We start from the raw sequence: 19,652 nt of genomic DNA, 5'->3' as shown, positions 1-19,652 counted from the left end.
ATACAAGTGTACCAAATATGTAAAGGAAGGAACTAAGTTGTCCTTAAAGGGTGGGGACAATTTTGTGCAGCGATGGTCATTTAGCTTTTTTAAACAAAATGGAATACATGTATAATGCATACTCTGCGAATATATACAATTTATTCTCCAATGAATAAAAAAGAAAAGTCCATAATGCATTATTTGTTCAAGGTATTCAAAATCCAAGAAATATTTAATCGTGTTTAAGCATTGTACATAGATTTTCCTCATATTTATTAAGGGGTGAAAGCCCTTTATAAGATCGTTATGTCCGTCTGTCTGTCTGTCCGTCCGTCCGTCCGTCCGTCCGTCTGTCCGTAGCTCCGATAACTTTTGAACGAAAAGACATAGACACTTGAAATTTTGAACGTAAACTCCTAACGTCAATGGACAGGACGAGTTCGAAGTTGGACACTGTGACATCGTCACCTGTGACGATGACGTCGTCACAGTGACGAAAAGGGACGAAAAAGTGTCACTTGTCAGTTTTGACATGTGACACATCATTTTTAACTATTTTTCAATGAGGAATTCGAAAATTCATGTCATTTTGTGTTTGGACGTCACCTGTGACGATGACATCGTCACGGTGACGAAAAGTGACGAAAAAGTGTCTCTTTTCAGTTGTGACATGTGACACGTCATTTTTAACTATTTTTCAATGTCAAATTCAATGGTGACCTCCATTTTGACCTCAGAGGTCATGTAAAGGTCATAGGACATATCTATTTCAATTTCAACTGAAATTTAACCCCGAATTCAATGGTGATCTCCATTTTGACCTCAGAGGTCATATAAAGGTCACATAAGGGTTATCAACTGTTAAATTTGACACAAATAAGACACAAAAGTCGAAAACACGTCAGAAGTGTCAATCTTAACAAATTTTCGAACAATTTGATATTCACATTGACGTATGACACTCCTTTCACCCCTTGGTTACATGCGTTGTAACGGTTTATTCACTAAAATTTAACTATACAGCTTATATATATAGCTTTATCTATATCATTGCATGACATAACGGTTACATTTCATCAATTCTTAAAAAATCAGCGAACAAAGATGTTGTTATTGAATTGCATAAACTATTTCTTATTTAGTGCTTACAAACCATATATCTGCTTAGAATATTTACAAGTATTTTTGCAGTTTCTTTTTACTGCTTAATTTCTTAAATCGTAATAATCTTAAATACTAATTGGACTAGATATTTGTTGTCACTAAAGTATCTAATTTGAAGCAACTTCAATTACATTCAATTAGTGTATCAAATACACATGACAGATATTTTCTATTTCAAAAACGTATTTTTCCAATCTCGCTAAAAAATTTCACTATAATTAAAGTTAAAATTTTCTCGAAGTTTAATACTTAAAATGATGAAGGTGTCACAAAATAACAAACTAACGAGACCTTATCTATGTAGAAGTACCACACAATTCCTTAATTTTTACCCTAATTTCCCACCATCTTCTTTCCTCCTTTAATTGTGAATGCGTGATAAGAGTACCAGGCCCGTTTTCCCGAACCGACGGTATAGTTTTCTCCCTCGTTTTCTACATCAATCAAATACGGAGCATGTATTCCGTTCCGAATTTTTTCTCGAACTTTGTCCTGCCCGACTTGATCCAATTTTGAAAATTCCGCTTGATTAATCCTGTTGTAGTACATTTTGTACTTAATGGGGATCAGTGCTTTAACCTCTTCATTACTGAACTGCCAGCGATTGTGAGCTATTTCCGGCTGATCGAGAACCTGCAATTCGTCACGATTCAAAACAGACACGAATTCAGTAATTTGATCAGCAATATTTTTTCCGATAAGTATTGTCTTTCCTGTGAAATAGAAAGTGGTTTTCTGCCGTTAATGCAGAAATCAAATGCGCCCCCCGGTTTTAACAGGGTTTCGAAATTTTTGAACATTGTTATAATAATAATAATAATAATTATTCATGACAATTCTTACAAGGCTCATGGCCCATAGAATTACAGGTTAAATTAAATCGTAACGAATTAAATAACAAATCAATAATACTACAATGACAATTATTTCCTTGCAAAATTATCCTCGGGGTTCTCGCTTAATAACATTCTACTAAATAAGGTTTGTGTATGTTAAAATACAGATTCTTAAACATTTGCATTATAACAAGAATAAGACAACTTGGTTAAACCACAGTGATAGGATACGAAAAACTCAATTAAAAATTAAAGTCATTGTTTGCAGGATTAAAGCACTAAAATCAAATAGATAACCATCAGACATAATTAAGCATCAAATTTATAAACATAAAGGGTGTTAATAAAGTCCGATCCCATGCATTTTTTGGAGCGTGGTTGTTACAAATTCAGCTGGAACTTTTGAACCAGTGAAGTTATTTATTTCAAATTTTTACCATGGGAGGAACAACTAAACGTGTAAGTCATGAGCATCTTAGAGTTGAGATACAAACATTGCATCAGCAGGGGCTTAAACCTACAGAAATTGTGCAAAAATTGGGCTGCAGCCGCAGAACGGTTTGGAAATGGAAGAATAAAAATTTTGTCCACGACAAAAAGCGACCAGGGCGACCCAGAAAGGTGTCACCTACCACAAAAAGAATGATTAAAAACAGACTTTGCAAGAAAACCGGTAGTTCATTACGTAATTGAGCAAGGGAGTTAAATGACTCAAAACGCTATAAAGAGAAGAAGAAGCAAATTAACTGTGTGACCGTGCAAAAATTTGTGAAAACTACGAAGTGGGGTCACACAGCTTACAAACTAACCAAAAAAACCTCTCATGTCACAAAAATATATCGATGACCGTCTGAAATTTGAAGAACTCCTTCAGAAAAGTGCCCATTTGAGTGAAAAAAGACTTGGTGAAGAATTGCGCAGTCACATCCTTTCAACTGACGAATCTATTATTGAACTATATCCAAAATTGAACCAACAAAATGTTCGTTACAGGACAGAAAACAAATCGGATGTACCATCAAGAGCGATCCCAAAATTCGGGCTTAAAGTTATGGTAGCGGGTGGATTTTGTGCACGTTGCGTGACCCCTCTACATATCATACCAAAAGGCAAATCAGTCAATGCAAAGCATTATATGGAAAAAATATTACCTATCTATTTCGATAGCATGGGGAACAAGGAAATATTTCCGAATGAAAGAAAAATAGTTTTCATGCAGGATGGTGCTATAGCCCATACAGCAAAAGCGAGTTTGAGTCTCATCAAGACGCAAGTTTCAACGGTCTGGAGCAAGGGGGTGTGGGCCGCTAACGGCCCAGATTTGAATCCCCTGAAGAACCAGTGGTCCATACTTAAGGAAAATGTATACAAAGAGCCACAACCCCGGACGAGGGAAGAGCTAGTAAAAAAAAGTTCAAGATGTATGGAATTCGATTTCCAGAGGCACATTGGAAAAATTAGCACAGAGCCTTAAACAAAGAGTTGAGGGCATGGTTAAAGTAAATGGTAACAAGACCAAATACTAAGGTAAATATGTCGAACATTTTTTGTAAGTATCACGGGTAGTTTTTTTTTATACTAGCCTTCACTTTTTTACAGGAAAAATGGGATCGGACTTTATTAACACCCTGTATAATAAGAGCTTAATTATTCAGAATTTCGTCTCAACTAATTAGGTCAATATGAACGAATTCAATTGAACAAATCAAATAACTCAAAGTGGTGGATTACTAAAATCAAACCATTAAATACTACAGCATAATTTATAAACGTAAAAAGTAAACAGTCAGTATTCACTGCTCCATGAACGACACTATTTTCAAGTCAGTTAACTGCAGATCCTCAAAATTAAATTCATAATTAAAAATTAAATTGCAATCTTATTCACATTATCAACCGATTATGCTAATTCGTATGACAATAACTGCAAAAATAAAACCATTAAATACTACACATAGCAAATCTCCATTTTTCAAGTCCTCATAAGAAAATCATAAAACTCCAATTCTGAAATTATCCATTTTCACTAGGCAAGCATCCATTTCCCTCGTCAGTGATTTCATGTTGGCATCCATAATTGAAAGTATGTAGGCTACGCCGTCATCCGAAATTGATTGAGATAATTTTGGGCTTCGTTTAACGTCTTTGAGATGTGGTCCTTCCAAGTAATGTGTATCGCGTTGATCGTCTTTTTCGGGTTGAACGTCTTTTTCTACAGGGGGCTGTCCACACTTGGCGTGGTCCAATTTCTCTGTCTTCTCCGTAGGTTTAGTTTGGGCTGTGACTGAATGGCAATGATAGGGTGAAATTCTAATTTCTTCGGTGATTTGAGTCCCATTCACGAACAGGTCGGCGCCTCGGAAGTAGACTTTGTTTCCAATTTTCTTTTGCTCAAGGAATTCTGGTATTTGTCGTCTCTTCTTTTCACGTTCGTCTTTACTTAGGTCCTCCACAATTGAGATTTTGGCAGGGATGGCTTTTAACTTGTGGCAGTTTCTAAACACCATACTTTTCTGTTTGGTTGATGCCAATTTCACCAGCACTGATTTACCGTTGGACAACGGACGGGCATTTTTAAGTGACATCCACTTCCAAACAATTGGAAAGAAAATCTGTCGTCTCCTCCATTGCAGTTTTGGCAGAATAATATTCACATCCATGAATTATGATGTTGCATAGTCGATCACAATTTGCATTTGGTTTGGTTTCATAACGAAGAATCGTTAACTAAACGAGAACCTTGAACATTGTTCCAATATCGATGACCCAGTTGAGCGTCATATTCGACATGATTAAGTCCACGTGTCCGGCGAGTCGGGCCAATTCCGGGGAAAGTTGGTCCCACGGCTGGGAAAGGTCTTGACACACGTAGCTAATTGTTTCCAGGGTGGGTTTGTTGTTTATGGAAAATGCGATCATAGCCGGGTCGATATCGATGCCGATGATGGTCTCGTGTGGAATTAGTTGGGCCATGTGACATGTCAGATTTCCCGATCCAGAACCAATGTCCAGAATTATGGGAAATTTCCTGTACGTAAATTTGCAGTCTGTTTTATTGGAAATCAAAATTCTCTAAAAATGTATATTTATAAGTCATCAAGATTAAAATTCTCGTAAATTTACAGCTAAACTTTTCAACTACTGTTCAGCCAATGTTAATAGTCTGGAAAAAATCTGAGAGGTTTCCAGGCAGATAATTTTAATTATTTTCAAAAACTTAATAACCTCTCAGAAAATATCCAAGGAACTGAAACTATTAATTATTGAGTGAATAATAATAATCTTAAAATTCCAGTATTTTCTCAATGAAGAAATCACAATAATTTTACAATTTGTCATGCTTTCTTTCGTGGGAAAATATGTATTAAAGAACTCAGTTTTCACGTACGGGACATTTTGTGTACGAACTTTTTAACAAATTAAATAGACACATAATGTTCATAAAATTCCGAACGCAAGACGGACGGAAGGCTGAATAAAATCTCCTTACCTTGTTGGAAAATCGGATAAAATTTGTCCAATTAAGTGTTTGCCTTCTTCAAACTGAAACGAGTTCCCCTTGCTGTACACGTCTGGTGTAACGTCCATCTTGCCTTGCAAAATAATATCAGCTCGGTAAATTAATTTTCTGCACTGTAATAGTCAGTAACTAAAGATATCTCGTTTATATACTAATTTTACTTTGCTAATTTATGCAAGTCTGGGAGGCTTCTTGATTTCAGCACCCCGTCATTACGTGAGGAGTGTTATCAAAAGCAGGAAAAAATGTTATTACCCAGTTTTTAAAAATTGGTTAGAAATAAACAAATTATTTCATCTCGATGCAATACTTACGCGAAGGTTACGAAAATGCATATTGCACGGCATACTTTGTATGAAAGACCAGGGCTCCATAAACAGCGGAAAAAGTACCCAAATTAACTGGCACATTAAAACAAACTTGAGGTAGGTTCAGGTAGATTCTGGTAAGCAAAGTAATAAGTTATGTAACAACTGGAATTATTTGTTTAGTATGTTGCTCAGCTTTTTGGCACATGTGGAAACATAGTTTGAGTGATTTAGGCAAGAAACCTAACCTTTTCAAGCTAAGAATATTTTTATTTAAACCTATGCGCGACGCGTTTAGTATAAAGTAAGGTATAAGCACTGTTAGATACATATCTGGTAAAGTCAGGAAGGTATTGGTTTCTCCGTATTAAAGCTGCTACATACATACCGAGTGGTATTTATTAAAATTATATATCTAGGTCCGTAAAAATTTGCTACGGATATGGTAAAACTTTAATACCGAGCTGTGACTGCCCCGTATTACGTATCAATACGACTTTGGTAGGGTAATATTGACACACATGAATATCGCTTGGTATAATTTTAATACTGGATTTCTAGGAGTGTGTAGATTTGTATTTGTCAAGTAAATTATATAATCGCATATAGAATCTCCAATTACCAATAATAAGCTTGAGTAAGACAACAATTGCATTAATTAAACGACAAGGAGCCTGCATACATTCACGTACTGATGTGTACACACGATATAGATACAATTTGTCCTCCAGCATGGATTTACTCATCCTTATTCAAGTATGTGAAGTATGAAAAGTGTAAATCAGTATTTATGTATGTACACACAAATCATATTTACATACTTATGTATGTGCACATACATATTTATATGAACATGAGCTTCGTAAATTTGCGATAAAGTGGTCGTGAGATAATTGACAAATGACATTGGCATCGCAAATCTAAATACATCAAATAGATAAAAACACCGCTTTTGATATATTTTTCATGCATTTCTGTAGCTTCGCATAGTGAGTACGCCTATCAAATTAAATATTACAGTACACAACTTATTTCAATTTTTAACCTCAAATGAAGTATTTAATTTTTGTATGTATTTACACATGTACAAATATTTTTAATATTATGAAGAATTTTATAAACCATCAATGTAACCATGCATGTATGAACAAACAACTTTATATATTTTTACTAATTCAACTAGTTGAATTTAGTCTTGACATGATTTTTAGTTTGTCGACTATACTTTGCCTGATGAAGAATTACTGTATGTACATAATATTCGAAAGCTTGCAAGATAATATAAATCTCTCAACCAATATGTCCTCTGATGCCGATTTAAACAACACAAATATTATTAAGTGTATGTAAATATATTGATTCTTGAGCTTTTTTTCGCATCCTTGCCGGTACGTTAAATTCCTCACAGATTCAGAGCAACAGGGAGAAAGTATGTACATCTAAATAACTGTGCATTCCGAATGCATTGGTGTCGGAAGCCGGGTGAAATATCGACCCGCAAGTCGACTTTCGTCTTCAACCTGAAACTTTACCCAGTTCCCATGTATGTTTAATGGCATTGGCCTTCAAACTTTCTCCGCTGAAATTTTTTGAGCAACAATTTTGTATTTTTACTTCCCAAAGAAAAAAGATGGATATAGCAAAATTTGTTGGTAGGTTTGATTATATATAAATTATACTTCCAAATACTCGGTGAATTATAAGTCCTTTAATTAATCATATTGGTGTAGCATCACATGAGATCTGGTCCCCTAAAAAATATGAAGAAGGGAACTATAAGGATCTGAATTTCGTCACAGTTTTGAACAATATCTCCTTGTTCTTGGAATCTGACCCTGAGTTTGTCAAGAATCTTGGCAAATACGGGACCGAGGTATATATGTATTTACATAAATATGATTAATACATTGTCTAAATTTATTAATTACGGCACTCTTAGAAATCCAGAATAAAAATAACACCAAGCGGTATTCATATTTTGCTCAAGCAAAGTGGTATTGTTCCGTAATACGGTGCAGTAACAGCTCAAATTAAAGTTTTTACGAGGCCGGTGGCAAATTTTTACAGACCTCCGACAAGTACAAATTTAAGACCAAGCAGTAAAAACTTTAATACCAAGGAATCAATCCATGCCTGACTATACCAGATTGCTAATAGAGTATTGATATTTTCTTGCAGGTGCTGCTTCCAAAATTAAAGAAATATAGCGCATTCGCCCCCCTGAGTGTAGCATGTATCCCCTTCACTGAAATATTGACCCCTTCAATTTATTTTGTTGTCACCCTGGAAGAAATACCATCATATCAAGAAGTTTTATCCGAGTGGGAAAAAATATTTAACGAGCATCGAAAAGAATTTGGGGAATTTTCCCAATTAGTCAAAACCCGAAATTCCATTCGTGTCTGGGATGACACGTGCAAAGCTGAAATACAACTTATTCCCAACCTACTCCACGTGGGAGAAAGCAGTAAGGAATTTGTCAAGAGAAACGACAACTCGGAAAATTCCGTGTATATCATCAACGCTCTTTATGAGCCCCACGCGAAATTTTTAGCACAACAGACACCATTCGTAAGAAAGGTGAGGATAGTCTAGATTCTAGATTCTAAAATCTTTTTTTCTCTGTGTACATACATAATTGTCCAAAATATAGCTGTAATGATCAGATAGCTACCTAAGGGCGAGCTTAACAAAGAGTCATAAAAGTATCAAAAAATATGAAAACCCCCAAAAAATCATAAAAAATCAAACCATTTCTAGGTTCATAATACATAAATATGTATGTATCGTCAAATAAGGACTTAGGATTTCTACAACCCTTGGGCGTAGAGCCTTGTAAAATCAGTTTTCAAAAATTTGTAAGCGCATGTTCCTATAAATATCATTTTTAGAAAATTTTGCAAGAGATTGTGAGTTTAAAGAATTTACAATTTTACCAAGGCCATGTCACAAATTCAATTACCTCATAATTTTCAAATTATAATCAAACTTATATTACAGTCCCTCCGCCTCTGCACTCTCTGGTATCGAAACATGTACCTCGGCCCCCACGAAATTCCTGGGCTCACCATTCTCCTCGACCTAATCGCCGTCGCTGCCGGGATAGAAGCCGAATCAGACAACATTGTCAACGCCATCTTCCGATTTCTCCAAGGTCTCGAAAACATAGACGAAATGCGGCTCTCTTTCGAGAAAAAGGAACCCAACCGCTGGACCACCGTTGGTGAGGACAGGTCAGAATGCGTCATTGGCATAAATCACACCCCCTACCGAAAAAACTTCCCTTTCGAAACCAGTAAAATTTTCCCACCTTCTAACCCACACTACAATTTAACGCGGATTTTAGTCTCCTATGAAAATGAAGTCTACACCTTAAAGAAATTCACGGCCGAATCAATCGGCCGGTTTATGTTTGTCGCTCAAACGGATCCCATTAATTCGTACCGATTTTCTTTCCCATTTTCCCCCCTCCCGAGAGACCTGTATTCCCACGCGTTTCCGGAAGATGGTATCAAAAACCCTAAGATTTGGTTAACCTTAACGGTCCCCTCATTAAACAATCATCCAAAATTGGAAGTGCGAAATTTCAAGAATGAGCGTTCCCTGGAAATTTTGCATGCCACCAAATTTTGGATTTATGCCGGTACAAGCGCCATCGTCTCGGCGAATGCGGCCCTTGGCGTCAAGGTGAATATGAAGGATCTCGTAAAAGATGTGTTCGACAGGATTGAACGAGATTTGGGGGCAGACGTGAAAATTGTGGAAGTTAAGGAGGAAAAAAATATTGCGGATTACGATGCATCGTTCAATATTCCGTTAAATGGAATTGTGGAACTTAACGTGAAAGTATCGCTTGGGGAAGAAAACACGGTGGATAAGCTGGCGGAGAATATGACCAAGATGTTTTTCCAAGAGGAGAAAAAAGTACGCACAATTGGATTTGCGTTTGGAACGTCAAGATTTGCCGAGCCTTTGGAGTAATGACGCTTGTCTATGTAGGATATGTGCATGTTTCGTGACCTGAATAAAATTAATTTACATGTTCCGACCTGAAAACTTTGTTAATTTTCAAATTGATGTACAGTTTATTTAAAACTCTGAAAGTTTGCACCCTCGTGCCAAATATGTATGAATGTTTACCTGTGAATCGCTAAATGTACATGTTATATATATTTATACAAGGTGGTTTAAATATTCCGCTACAATGAAGAATTTTTAATGGGAAATATTCGAAAATTTCCATTAGTTACCGGTTTAAATTTTGCCTGTGGGGTTCAACATCTTAAGAATTTTGTCATCAGTGTTCCATCAGTTTTAAATAATTAATAAAAATCTCAATCCCAAAGCTTGTTACTAATGGAGATTTAGAGGCTTTTCCCATTGAAAAATTTTCGGTTGTACCGAGACATTTAAACCACCCTGGCACCCTGCATGTCGCTTAGTGGATTATTTACCAAGGAATTTGTGGAGACGCGAAATGAGATAGATAGTTTGCTGTTTTTTTCTGAATTTAAGTAAGAATTTGACTGTCTTTAAGCGTTGTTGTGGCCGTACAAATACTCATTACATTATGTACCTGATAAAAAATTTGTTACTTCAAAATTTACTTATTGTAGGATTCGCGGTAAAAATATGTATCAGAACTTCAGAAGCCAAAAAAACAGTAGACGACATTCATCAGACGGTGCTATTACTGCTATTTATGCATGTATCATCACAAAATTATGCAAACATAAGGTGTAATTTCGAAAAGTTAAAAACATCCTGGGTAAAAAATTGTTTGAACATAAATATGTCACGCTTTTACATACATCAATAATTATTATGATCGTGGTTCAAAAATAAATACATATATCGTCACAGAACCATCGATGTACCTGGATTATGACTCTTCATTTACAAATTGCAATCGGCTTGCACATTTGTATTTACATTTTAAGATTACCTATATCTATGTATGGACCTACTCTTGACTAGGCTTTAATTTATGTATTTGCATACAAATCTATCAAATAAAGGAAGGAAGTAAGTTGTCCCTAAAGGATAGGGGCCATTTTGTGCAAAACTGGTCGTTTAGCTTTTTTAAACAAAATGGAATATATGCATAATGCATACTCTGCGAATACAATTTATAGTCCAATTAATAAAAAAGTCCATAATACATAATTAGTTCAGGATATTCAAAATCTAAGAAATATTTAAACGTGTTTAAGCATTGTAGATTTTCCTCGTATTTATTCACTGAACTATTTTCTATGCAGCACCGTTGACCGTCCCGGCACCCTGTATCCCACAAAAGTCTTCGCCAACCGGTTGGGCAATAACGATACATGCAAAGTGCACCACGTGGAGCTCCAAGCTCTCGGCAGGACCACGCGTCTATAATACAATTAGATTATTTTAACTGATAATAACTACTCCACGCGTTTAACACCCATATACAGATTTTTTGCAATGTATATTTACATACCTGCAGCAAGCACAAGGAACGTTACGGTTAGACATACCCGCAGAATGAAATTTCCAATCTTTTCCATTTTCCAAAAAATATTAATTTCAGAAATTTAACCTTTAAATGGATGTTCTTATTAAGAGACCAGTTAAGAATGGTGCTACTATCCTCAGTTTATAAACTTGTTTAATTTATGCATGTATGTATGTATGCATACCAGATATAAATATGTACCTATTATGGCAGGAAGCATTTATGTACCAACATCTGGATTATCTATTCATACGAATTCCTTGAAATAATATTTGTACTATACGAATTTTCAAGTGCTGACTCAATGGAAGTTATGTAAAACGGACATACATACATAAATGTCTAAGCAAAGTGCATAACTGAATACAGATACATAATTGCAGGAAATTGTACACAATCGTTTATTAAGCTAAATGGTGAACAAAAAGAACAACGTTTTATTATTCATTAAGAGTATGAATTGTATCGCAGAGTATAGTACTTATTGTTACATCTTATATTTTAAAAAAAAGCTAAACGACCAGCGTCTTACAAAATCGTCCCTATCTGAAATTAAAAAAAAAACCTTAACCTACTCCGTCGTCTTATAGTAAAAATATCTCATCCAGCTCTCGTCCGGCTGGAAGAGATCCCAAAATTGCAGCAACATTTTCACGCTGCACTGCAATACTCATCCTCTGTGAAAGAAACGCTGTTGCCCTCTTCTCCTCTGTGACGATCGTGATCCTTGATCCGATTTCCTTAATAAGGGACAGACCCTCCTTGCCCCACACTCCAATCGTTTCAATGGCTACAGGTACAAAAAGGAATCTGTCCTGCAGAAATTCATATTTCTTATTTTTGGCGTCCTCCGCCTTCTCGGCTGCCGCACCAGGATGAATGCAGGTTTGAGGGAGGTAGGATGGTGCGAAGGTGTCCGAACATGTGAAATCCCATACCATGGGTCTCCCTCTCGCCCAAGGGATTAGTGTTAGGCCGTCAGGGCGCTTCCCGTCTTGTCGAGAGCAACCTGGTGGCTCTTTGATGGCTGGGGCTCCGGCAGATCGGAGCGCTCTCCAAATCACGTCATTGGCAGCGGTGTGTCGCGAACAACGACCTGCACTCCTCTTGCACTTTAAGCCATGATAGCCCTTTGATGTGACCTCCGCTCCACATGGACATTTGTGAGGATGGCAGACGTCACAACCAAGACGAAGGGCACAAGCGACACGGAAAGTCTCATTTGGGAGTAGCGTCCCAAGTTGTGGCGAAGGGATGGCATTTAGCCACGCCCCCACATGCGGTTGTCCAATAGCAAGGAGGCGGGCTTTATCCTCCGGTGTTGGTGCACCATTTTTGAGTGATTGATTGATGGCGGTCTCCTGTTGAGGCTTCTCCCATGTGGCCTGAATGCCCCTGACATCGAGCGGGGGGAGTTCCGCCGGTCCCATGGGGTTCCACCTCTGTTCTCCTTCCTGCTGTGCGGTGTTGGTGCCATGTAGGTATGGCGGAAGTAGGCGCTCAACGAGGGGCAGGGCGCTGTAAGCGGACGTTAAGAAGCACGGAATCGCCACGTCTACAGCATGCCTGACCCCCAGGCCACCTTCACTGACCGGAAGGTGAACTAAATTTGCATATGTATAATGATTTAAAGTTGGTTGGGTTGCATGGTCATGAGGATGTTTTTAGACACATATTTAGATACAGCTGTCACAGCGACATGTAATATTTTCAGCATAAGTCAGGGCCTATAGAACCGAAACCGATGTATGTATACATATGCCGTTCTACGTGTCGCCGACATGCTAGCAGACCAATGCCTGAGCCAACTTACAATGGAACCTTTTTTCAAGCTACTCCAGGATTGTGGCTTAATTTTTTAAATATAACTTGCCAAATAATCCTGGTATAAAAAGTTCCATTGTTAGTGATAATGGCTTGTAATGAAATATTCTGAGGTTGAATTGGAGAAAGTATAAGAAAAGATTAGACGATCTGCACTTTGAGTTCAGAGTTCGTATGTATGTATTTATTCACTGTAATCAATATACATAGATACATAGTTGCGTAAAGGAACAGTTAATTTAACGATTTTTTCTCGGGCAATTAATGTTTTGATTGCTTTGTCTTGTTTCCGAGATGAGAAGTATATTCTTCATCATATTTATCATTGTCTTCACAATTTTTCTGTAAAAATAAAAATTTGTGAGTTGATACATGCCTTAACCTCTCAAGGACGAAGTAAGCTTAAATTAAATCAGTTTCCCAAAAATAAGAACATTTCTTCAATATTTAATAGAAAACTCGGGGATCAATTTAGGATATTTTTATTCGCAAATTTTGGAATTTTCACTATACTGACCAATGTTAAAAAGTTGATTTTTTCATATTTTTCCTCCAAAAACTCAAAACTTGGAAACGTGTCTAAATAAATATTCGTCTTTTAGAGGAAATCATGAAAATTTTGATTGGTTGATATGAATTCTACTTAATTACGAAATCGACATGGCCCCAAAAGAAATTTTATTTAAAAATCAGTAGTAAGTACGAAGGAGGTTAAGAAAAAGTTAAAAGGTAAATTCAGCAAGGCATAAAATCAAGGGACATACCAACGCTTGTCGATAGCAGTTAAAGAAGGCGCCAGTCCCTTCACAGTTAAAAAATTCCTTTGGAAATGTGGTTGGATCTGTATAAAAATTAATACAGCAGTCAGTTCACTCTGAGCGTCTCGACAATTGACGATGGGAAACATTCTATAGTTTCTTATCATATTTAAGACCTCACTTTTTAGCGCACATTCCGCGATGGATTTCGTTAGCACAAAGGACGCTCTGCTTCCTCCCGACCCAGTGAAACCCGAGAGTAAGACGGTCCACAGGGCGGTCTCGTTGATCCCGTCCCGATCCGCGTTTATGAAGCCGCATTGATAAAAAATGCAACTTCGAAGGCACTAATAATAAATAAACTGTAGCAACGTTAGAAGTAGCTCACCCTGTAATAATGATGTGGTTATAACTTGCCCCAATGGCGCAGAAAAATCCAACAAAGTAGATCAATAATTATTATGCATCGAGGAAAGTCCAAAAATTGTGCATCACTGGTGCAGAATTACCTACCAACGCTCAAGGATAATTTTGAAAAATTTATGTCAAAATTGTCTAATAAAATCCGCCGAGTAGTATGCATTATTGGTGCGTTATGCATCAAAGCCCTCAATTCTTTCGCTTCATTTGGGGTTTCCGATTGTCAGATACCAACGGTGCTATTAATTTATGAAAAAATGGACCAGGGACACTTTAATTAGCATCAATTGATGCAAAAAGGTCGTTAACAGACAGACGGACAGACAGACGGACAAGAGGAATTCAATAGCTCTCATGCTACGCAGGGTGAGCTAATAAGGTACCAAGAAATGAAAATCTTACAATTAGTGAGAATTTGCACACAAAATTACGAGATAAATGTCTCTTCTCTTACAGATCTTGCATATGTTAAACTTACAATGGAATCTTTTTTCAAGCTACGCTGGTTTTGTCTAGCGAGTTATATCAAAAATTTAAGCTGAAAATTAGGAACCACGTGGCGCATTCCGTTGAATGGCACCTTTCATAAAAAATATTTGCGGAAAAGTTCAATTTTTTAGTAAATTTTCGTTCCCTTTCCCTCCACGAGGCGAAAACTAAGGCGATCGTGGCTAAGTACTTTGCCCCCAAAATTTTTGGACAATCCAACGGAATGCGCCCCGTGGTTCCTAATTTTTGGCTTGATTTTTTGATATAACTCGTTACACAATCCCGGTGTATGTAGCTTGAAAAAGTGTTCCATAATCCATTACTGATAGTATTCTTACAAGATATGACGTTGGTCCTGCAAAGTCGACAATGTCTGCGGTAAAGTTTTTTGTGGATAATTTCTCATGCCCCCTCTGACTGCTGCAATGATAGGTGGCGTCCACTAGCTCGGGCGGGACTGACTGGAATCCCGACCTGCATCTCAACTTGTCCCAGGTTTCTAGTTGGTTTGCGAGCAAAGCTGCAGGGTCCATGGGGACGTTGGTATCGTCAAGCCCTTGAGCACGAACCATCTCCTGAATATTGTTAATTTACAAAAAAAATAAGTTGAGCACAGATGGAATGACAAGATTAATGATGACTTATCTCCAAAATTGTAAAAATCACAACGTTTATAATATTTTCTCCGGTCTGCGAATTTATTTTAAATTTCTGAACAACAAATTTTAAGAGGACGTTATTGCCAATTACAAAAATACGTGCACCCCAGATTTTGAAGATTAATATCTATTTTGAAGTTTAATAAACCTTCAGAAAAATTGGAGCTAATCGAAACTGGCTTAAAGAAAACCGCACCGAAGTTCTATTAATCCGCTTAGAGAGTAGAAATTTGCCGTTCAGAATTTTAAAGTAAATTCTCAGAGACAAAAAAAGGTTAAAAATTAACTAATTTTGATAATTTTGATTTCGATAAGTTTGATTAGTCCTACATTAATACTTACCAAGACGAGGATCAAAAAGATGGGACTGAAAGTCTTCATTTTTTTAAAGATGTCAAGAATGATATTAATTCTTTGATTGCTGAAGCAAATCTGGACTGATCTGCTTGAAAGTGGAGGAGACATATATATATATACTTTTGTATTACGTACATATTTACATAATTTTATATGCATTTGCTCTCCACTTAATTTCTTTAGGAAGTTGTTCACCAATTTACTGCTGCATTGTGTAGCACTTTCGTATCCATGATTCATATATTTATGTAGAAATTGAGTGTTTGGTATTAATTCCCAATGGACCGTGCACTAATTGTGTAGGTAACGAAAGTCTATCTGGTTGAGGTACAATAAGGGGCTTATTTTTGCGGTGCGGACTTAGCTCTTATCCCGCGGACTTATCCTTAGTTGGTGGGTCTAAAATATACGTACCAATTTCCATCAACTTCATTAATGCACGGTACACAAACTGGAAACAAGGGAATTAGAAACCCAGACTAGTTTAATTGCTGTTAAATATTTTAATTGTGTAACCAAGTTCATACAATCATAATGATATGTAAATCAAGGGGACTTTTTAATAGTCTTTTTTTACAATTGCATCAAGATATTTTATGCCAAGACAAATGTAAAATCTGAGTAATGATAAGCATACATACATACAGACGTCAATTAGACGTATGAGACATCATGAGACGTATCGTTCATGTATCTTTCAGTTCAATTTCAAGAAATGCGAGGGTATTACAAATATGTGAATACAATTTAATACATTAAATTAGTTAATAATCATTTCTGCATTTAAAAGTGTTCTGATGAGTGTCCCATAGGTAAATCTAGAGTAAATTTGAATTTGATGCTAAATATGGTCAAAATTTTGTGTACAATATTTATTACAAATATTTAATCGGAACTAATTAATATAAAAATGAGAAATTTTTGTATATGTACTAGTAAATCCTGATTTCGGTCCGGCTTTGCAAAGCCATACATTGAGAGAGATGTCTTACGTTAGAAACAATAACTGATGAACTTTCATTACGTCATAAATTACTGTCCATTTGTAAAGATAAAGATAAATTTAACACTTTTTTCATACTACAATCCTGAATGGCTGAATACAGATAATCCCCCCTCCAACTTCATAAAAGATATTCATTCATAACATCTCTTCCTTCATTATGTCCTTATCTTGCCGTTCCGCACGTGGATGTCCATATGTCTGCAAAAAAATAAAGACCAAATTTAGACACTGTCTTACAAAAAATTTGCACACTCAAAGTAAAAATGTGCAAAATTAAATTTAGTCAAGTTTGAGTAAAATAGGGGATGACGCAACAAATTGGGTAACATTTGTGCAAAATTTGTCCAACGTTGTCCGCAATTTGTCCAACGTTGTGCGCAATTTGTCCAACGTTATACAAAATTTGTCCAACAGTTGAATAAATTTTACCCTATTTTACATACTTAACCCCGAATAAATTTTTACAAAATTTTATTAGAGTACAAAAATTCTAAAAAAAACAATACCGTTCTATATCCTTCAGTCTCGCGCAAACTTTTCCGCATCCGTCAAATGTGCAGTGGTACACCCTGACGCCCGCCTCGTCAATCTTGTCCTTCTCCCAGACCACTTTGCATACATTAATTTCATGAATTACCCGATTATTATTGTTGGACAACTTCTTGCCGCAGGCAGTACAGGCAAATCCGCCCATTTTGTGGATAAGGTTGACGTGATTTCGCAAAGTTCGCTGGTCGTGGAATGATTTGGGACAGTGGGTGCATTTTATCTTGGTGCGTCCCTTGCCTCCCTTGCCGTGAACTTGGGCCACGTGCAGGTTCAGGAGGTGCCTCGTGGTGTATGTGTTTGAACAGTGGGGACATATTTCTTCCCGGGAGGAGGAAGATGAAGTGTCGTCCGAGTGCTGGGTGGATGGCGATGGTCTGGAAGGTTAGTTAGGGTAAGTTCATTAATAATTAGGCGACATTTTTAACGTATGTACGACTCGATGACTAATCATCACAATCAGTACATCTGAAATCATTTCTTGGCTCTGGGAATTTACTTTAAAATTCTGGACGGCAAATTTGTAGTAAGTTGATTGCTGGAATGGTGGTGAGTTTTGTAAATTAAGGTAAACCGATTTCGATAAGTTCCAATTTTTCTGAAGCTCTTTTTTTAACTTGAGATCTCCTCCTTCGAAAACTGTCAAAATCTGGAGTGTGTAGTTTTAAAAAATTTTGGGACGACTAACTATATTAATTTGTGGTCCAGAATTTTAAACTAAAATCCCACACCCGAGAAATGATTACAAATGTGGAAATGATTTTACATTACTTTCGTTGACGTTGACGTGACGTGACGTGAACGTTGATGTGAACATTGAATTTTTGAAAATTAACTTTTAATTAATCACGAATTCAATCCACCTTCACTTACAATTCATATTTTGGCGTTGCCGACGAATTTGGAATTTGGGGAGGACCACCACCACCAGCAAGAATTGGATTGTGGGGAAGGCGATCATACATCAACGGGGGGAATGTTTCCGGCCGGCCAGGAAACATTGGAGGGCCTCCCATCCTTATTTGTGGTGCGGAATTGGTGTCAACACCAAGCGGTCGATAACCCGGTTCTGCTTTGTACTCGAAACTCATCTCGGAATCTTTTTTTTCTAAAGGTTTCAATCAATTTATAAAAAAATACCACGAAGATTGACAAAATAACAATTTTTCCTCTTTTTAATTAATTTACCTTTAAAAACCTCGCCTCCTAAAATATGTCGACCTCCAGATTTATCAACTAGCTTAAAATTTTCTTATAAAACTGGTCGATCTGCAAATTACAAAGTAATAATTGCAAACTAGCTCACCAAATCATGCATAATTCTAAAAAAACTCTGCTTTTTTGAAAATTTACCTTGGGAATCGACGCACACTAAAATATTCTGGGCTTCTTCTACTCCAGATTTATCGACTGGTTCAAAATTTTCTAAAAAACTGGTTGACCTACAGATTACAAATTAATAATTTCAAATTAACTAACAAAATCATAAATAAGTCTAAAAAACTCTACTTTTTCCCAAACCCACCACTTCGTTTTTCTAAAATTTAAAAACTAGTTCCAATTTCATCTTAATTTTCATTAATATCTTCATTTAAACCATACACACGACAAAGTTCAGCGCTGTTTCCGTCGTCGCCACTAATCGGTTACCAATTCCAGCAACAAATTTTTAAAATATTAATTTCTGAACTTACTAATTCTCCCCCGTAACGGCGACTGGGCAAAATAATTAAAAAATTTATTTGTATTTACATTTTTAAGCTTTCTTTCATTTAGGACTCGATTTCAAAATAAACGTATTTATTTACCTCAACTTTTCGAGTTTTTGAACACGATCGGTCTCTTTATTTAGTTAATTTACGTTTAAAATGTTAAATGAGATACATAATCTTGTACAACTGAACGACTTAGTGTATAAGTATGATCCCTTATCTTAAAGTCGTTACAGTTTTAAACTTTTTCCAAAATCTGGTTTACTTTTGTTTTGATTTTTTCTTTGTATTTAAGCAGCTGAAGTAGGAAATATTTGCCGGTAGAGGAAACGGTGGTGGTTTCCAGGGGCAACGGTGATACTGGGCGTATAAGTGACACATTTTACACGCTTTGTAAACATGCATGATTGTAAATTTTAGCTGTGAAACATGACAAATAATTTTAATTGCGACATAAAGTGATGCTATAATTTAAATTTTCTATTGTACTGACAATTTTAACAATAGGTCGGTAAGATAAGCCAGTTTATTAAAATCTTTATGCATATAAATGAAAAATCATCCAGCTATTATTGGAATGGGTTGG

At 36.4% G+C, this 19,652-nt stretch overlaps 4 protein-coding genes and 1 long non-coding RNA gene across 9 annotated transcripts; 1 reads left to right on the top strand and 4 right to left on the bottom strand.

Annotated features, from left to right (window-relative positions):
• Positions 1-3,613: 3,613 nt before the first annotated feature.
• On the bottom strand, positions 3,614-5,608 carry LOC118437407 (trans-aconitate 2-methyltransferase-like). Of its 2 annotated transcripts, none has more exons than XM_035856380.1 (2): positions 5,473-5,608; positions 3,614-5,010 (listed from the first exon to the last, which is right to left on the bottom strand). In XM_035856380.1, exon 2 carries the CDS (start codon positions 4,640-4,642, stop codon positions 3,974-3,976), a length of 669 nt encoding a protein of 222 aa, XP_035712273.1. In that variant the 5' UTR covers positions 4,643-5,010; positions 5,473-5,608; the 3' UTR covers positions 3,614-3,973. The 2 variants fall into 2 exon arrangements, with proteins under 2 accessions (XP_035712273.1, XP_035712274.1); XM_035856381.1 differs by having other exon boundaries at positions 5,473-5,602.
• Positions 5,609-7,363: 1,755 nt separating this feature from the next.
• LOC118437474 lies at positions 7,364-10,836 on the top strand. The gene is made up of 4 exons (XM_035856499.1): positions 7,364-7,462; positions 7,541-7,683; positions 7,989-8,390; positions 8,811-10,836. Exons 1-4 carry the CDS (start codon positions 7,441-7,443, stop codon positions 9,789-9,791), a joined length of 1,548 nt encoding a protein of 515 aa, XP_035712392.1. The 5' UTR covers positions 7,364-7,440; the 3' UTR covers positions 9,792-10,836.
• Positions 10,837-13,281: 2,445 nt separating this feature from the next.
• LOC118437498 lies at positions 13,282-14,289 on the bottom strand. The gene is made up of 3 exons (XR_004836125.1): positions 14,059-14,289; positions 13,884-13,960; positions 13,282-13,461 (listed from the first exon to the last, which is right to left on the bottom strand). It is a non-coding gene; the product is annotated as an uncharacterized LOC118437498 (long non-coding RNA).
• A 769-nt stretch (positions 14,290-15,058) lies between these two features.
• On the bottom strand, positions 15,059-15,871 carry LOC118437470. Its single transcript, XM_035856494.1, has 2 exons — positions 15,788-15,871; positions 15,059-15,361 (listed from the first exon to the last, which is right to left on the bottom strand). Exons 1-2 carry the CDS (start codon positions 15,824-15,826, stop codon positions 15,059-15,061), a joined length of 342 nt encoding a protein of 113 aa, XP_035712387.1. The 5' UTR covers positions 15,827-15,871.
• A 469-nt stretch (positions 15,872-16,340) lies between these two features.
• On the bottom strand, positions 16,341-19,395 carry LOC110855643 (gastrula zinc finger protein XlCGF26.1). Of its 4 annotated transcripts, XM_022104054.2 has the most exons (7): positions 19,163-19,395; positions 19,049-19,070; positions 18,708-18,796; positions 18,543-18,623; positions 18,228-18,462; positions 17,315-17,731; positions 16,341-17,006 (listed from the first exon to the last, which is right to left on the bottom strand). In XM_022104054.2, the coding sequence occupies exons 5-7, from the start codon at positions 18,443-18,445 to the stop codon at positions 16,964-16,966; spliced, it is 678 nt and encodes a 225-aa protein (XP_021959746.1). In that variant the 5' UTR covers positions 18,446-18,462; positions 18,543-18,623; positions 18,708-18,796; positions 19,049-19,070; positions 19,163-19,395; the 3' UTR covers positions 16,341-16,963. The 4 variants fall into 4 exon arrangements, with proteins under 4 accessions (XP_021959746.1, XP_035712263.1, XP_035712265.1 ...); XM_035856370.1 differs by lacking the exon at positions 19,049-19,070; XM_035856372.1 differs by lacking the exons at positions 19,049-19,070; positions 19,163-19,395 and adding an exon at positions 18,880-19,032.
• Between the last annotated feature and the right edge of the window lie 257 nt (positions 19,396-19,652).

Source organism: Folsomia candida, unplaced genomic scaffold, assembly GCF_002217175.1.
Source record: "Folsomia candida strain VU population unplaced genomic scaffold, ASM221717v1 Fcan01_Sc013, whole genome shotgun sequence".
Classification (NCBI taxonomy): domain Eukaryota; kingdom Metazoa; phylum Arthropoda; class Collembola; order Entomobryomorpha; family Isotomidae; genus Folsomia; species Folsomia candida.
This window is presented reverse-complemented; position numbering and strand designations above follow the sequence as displayed.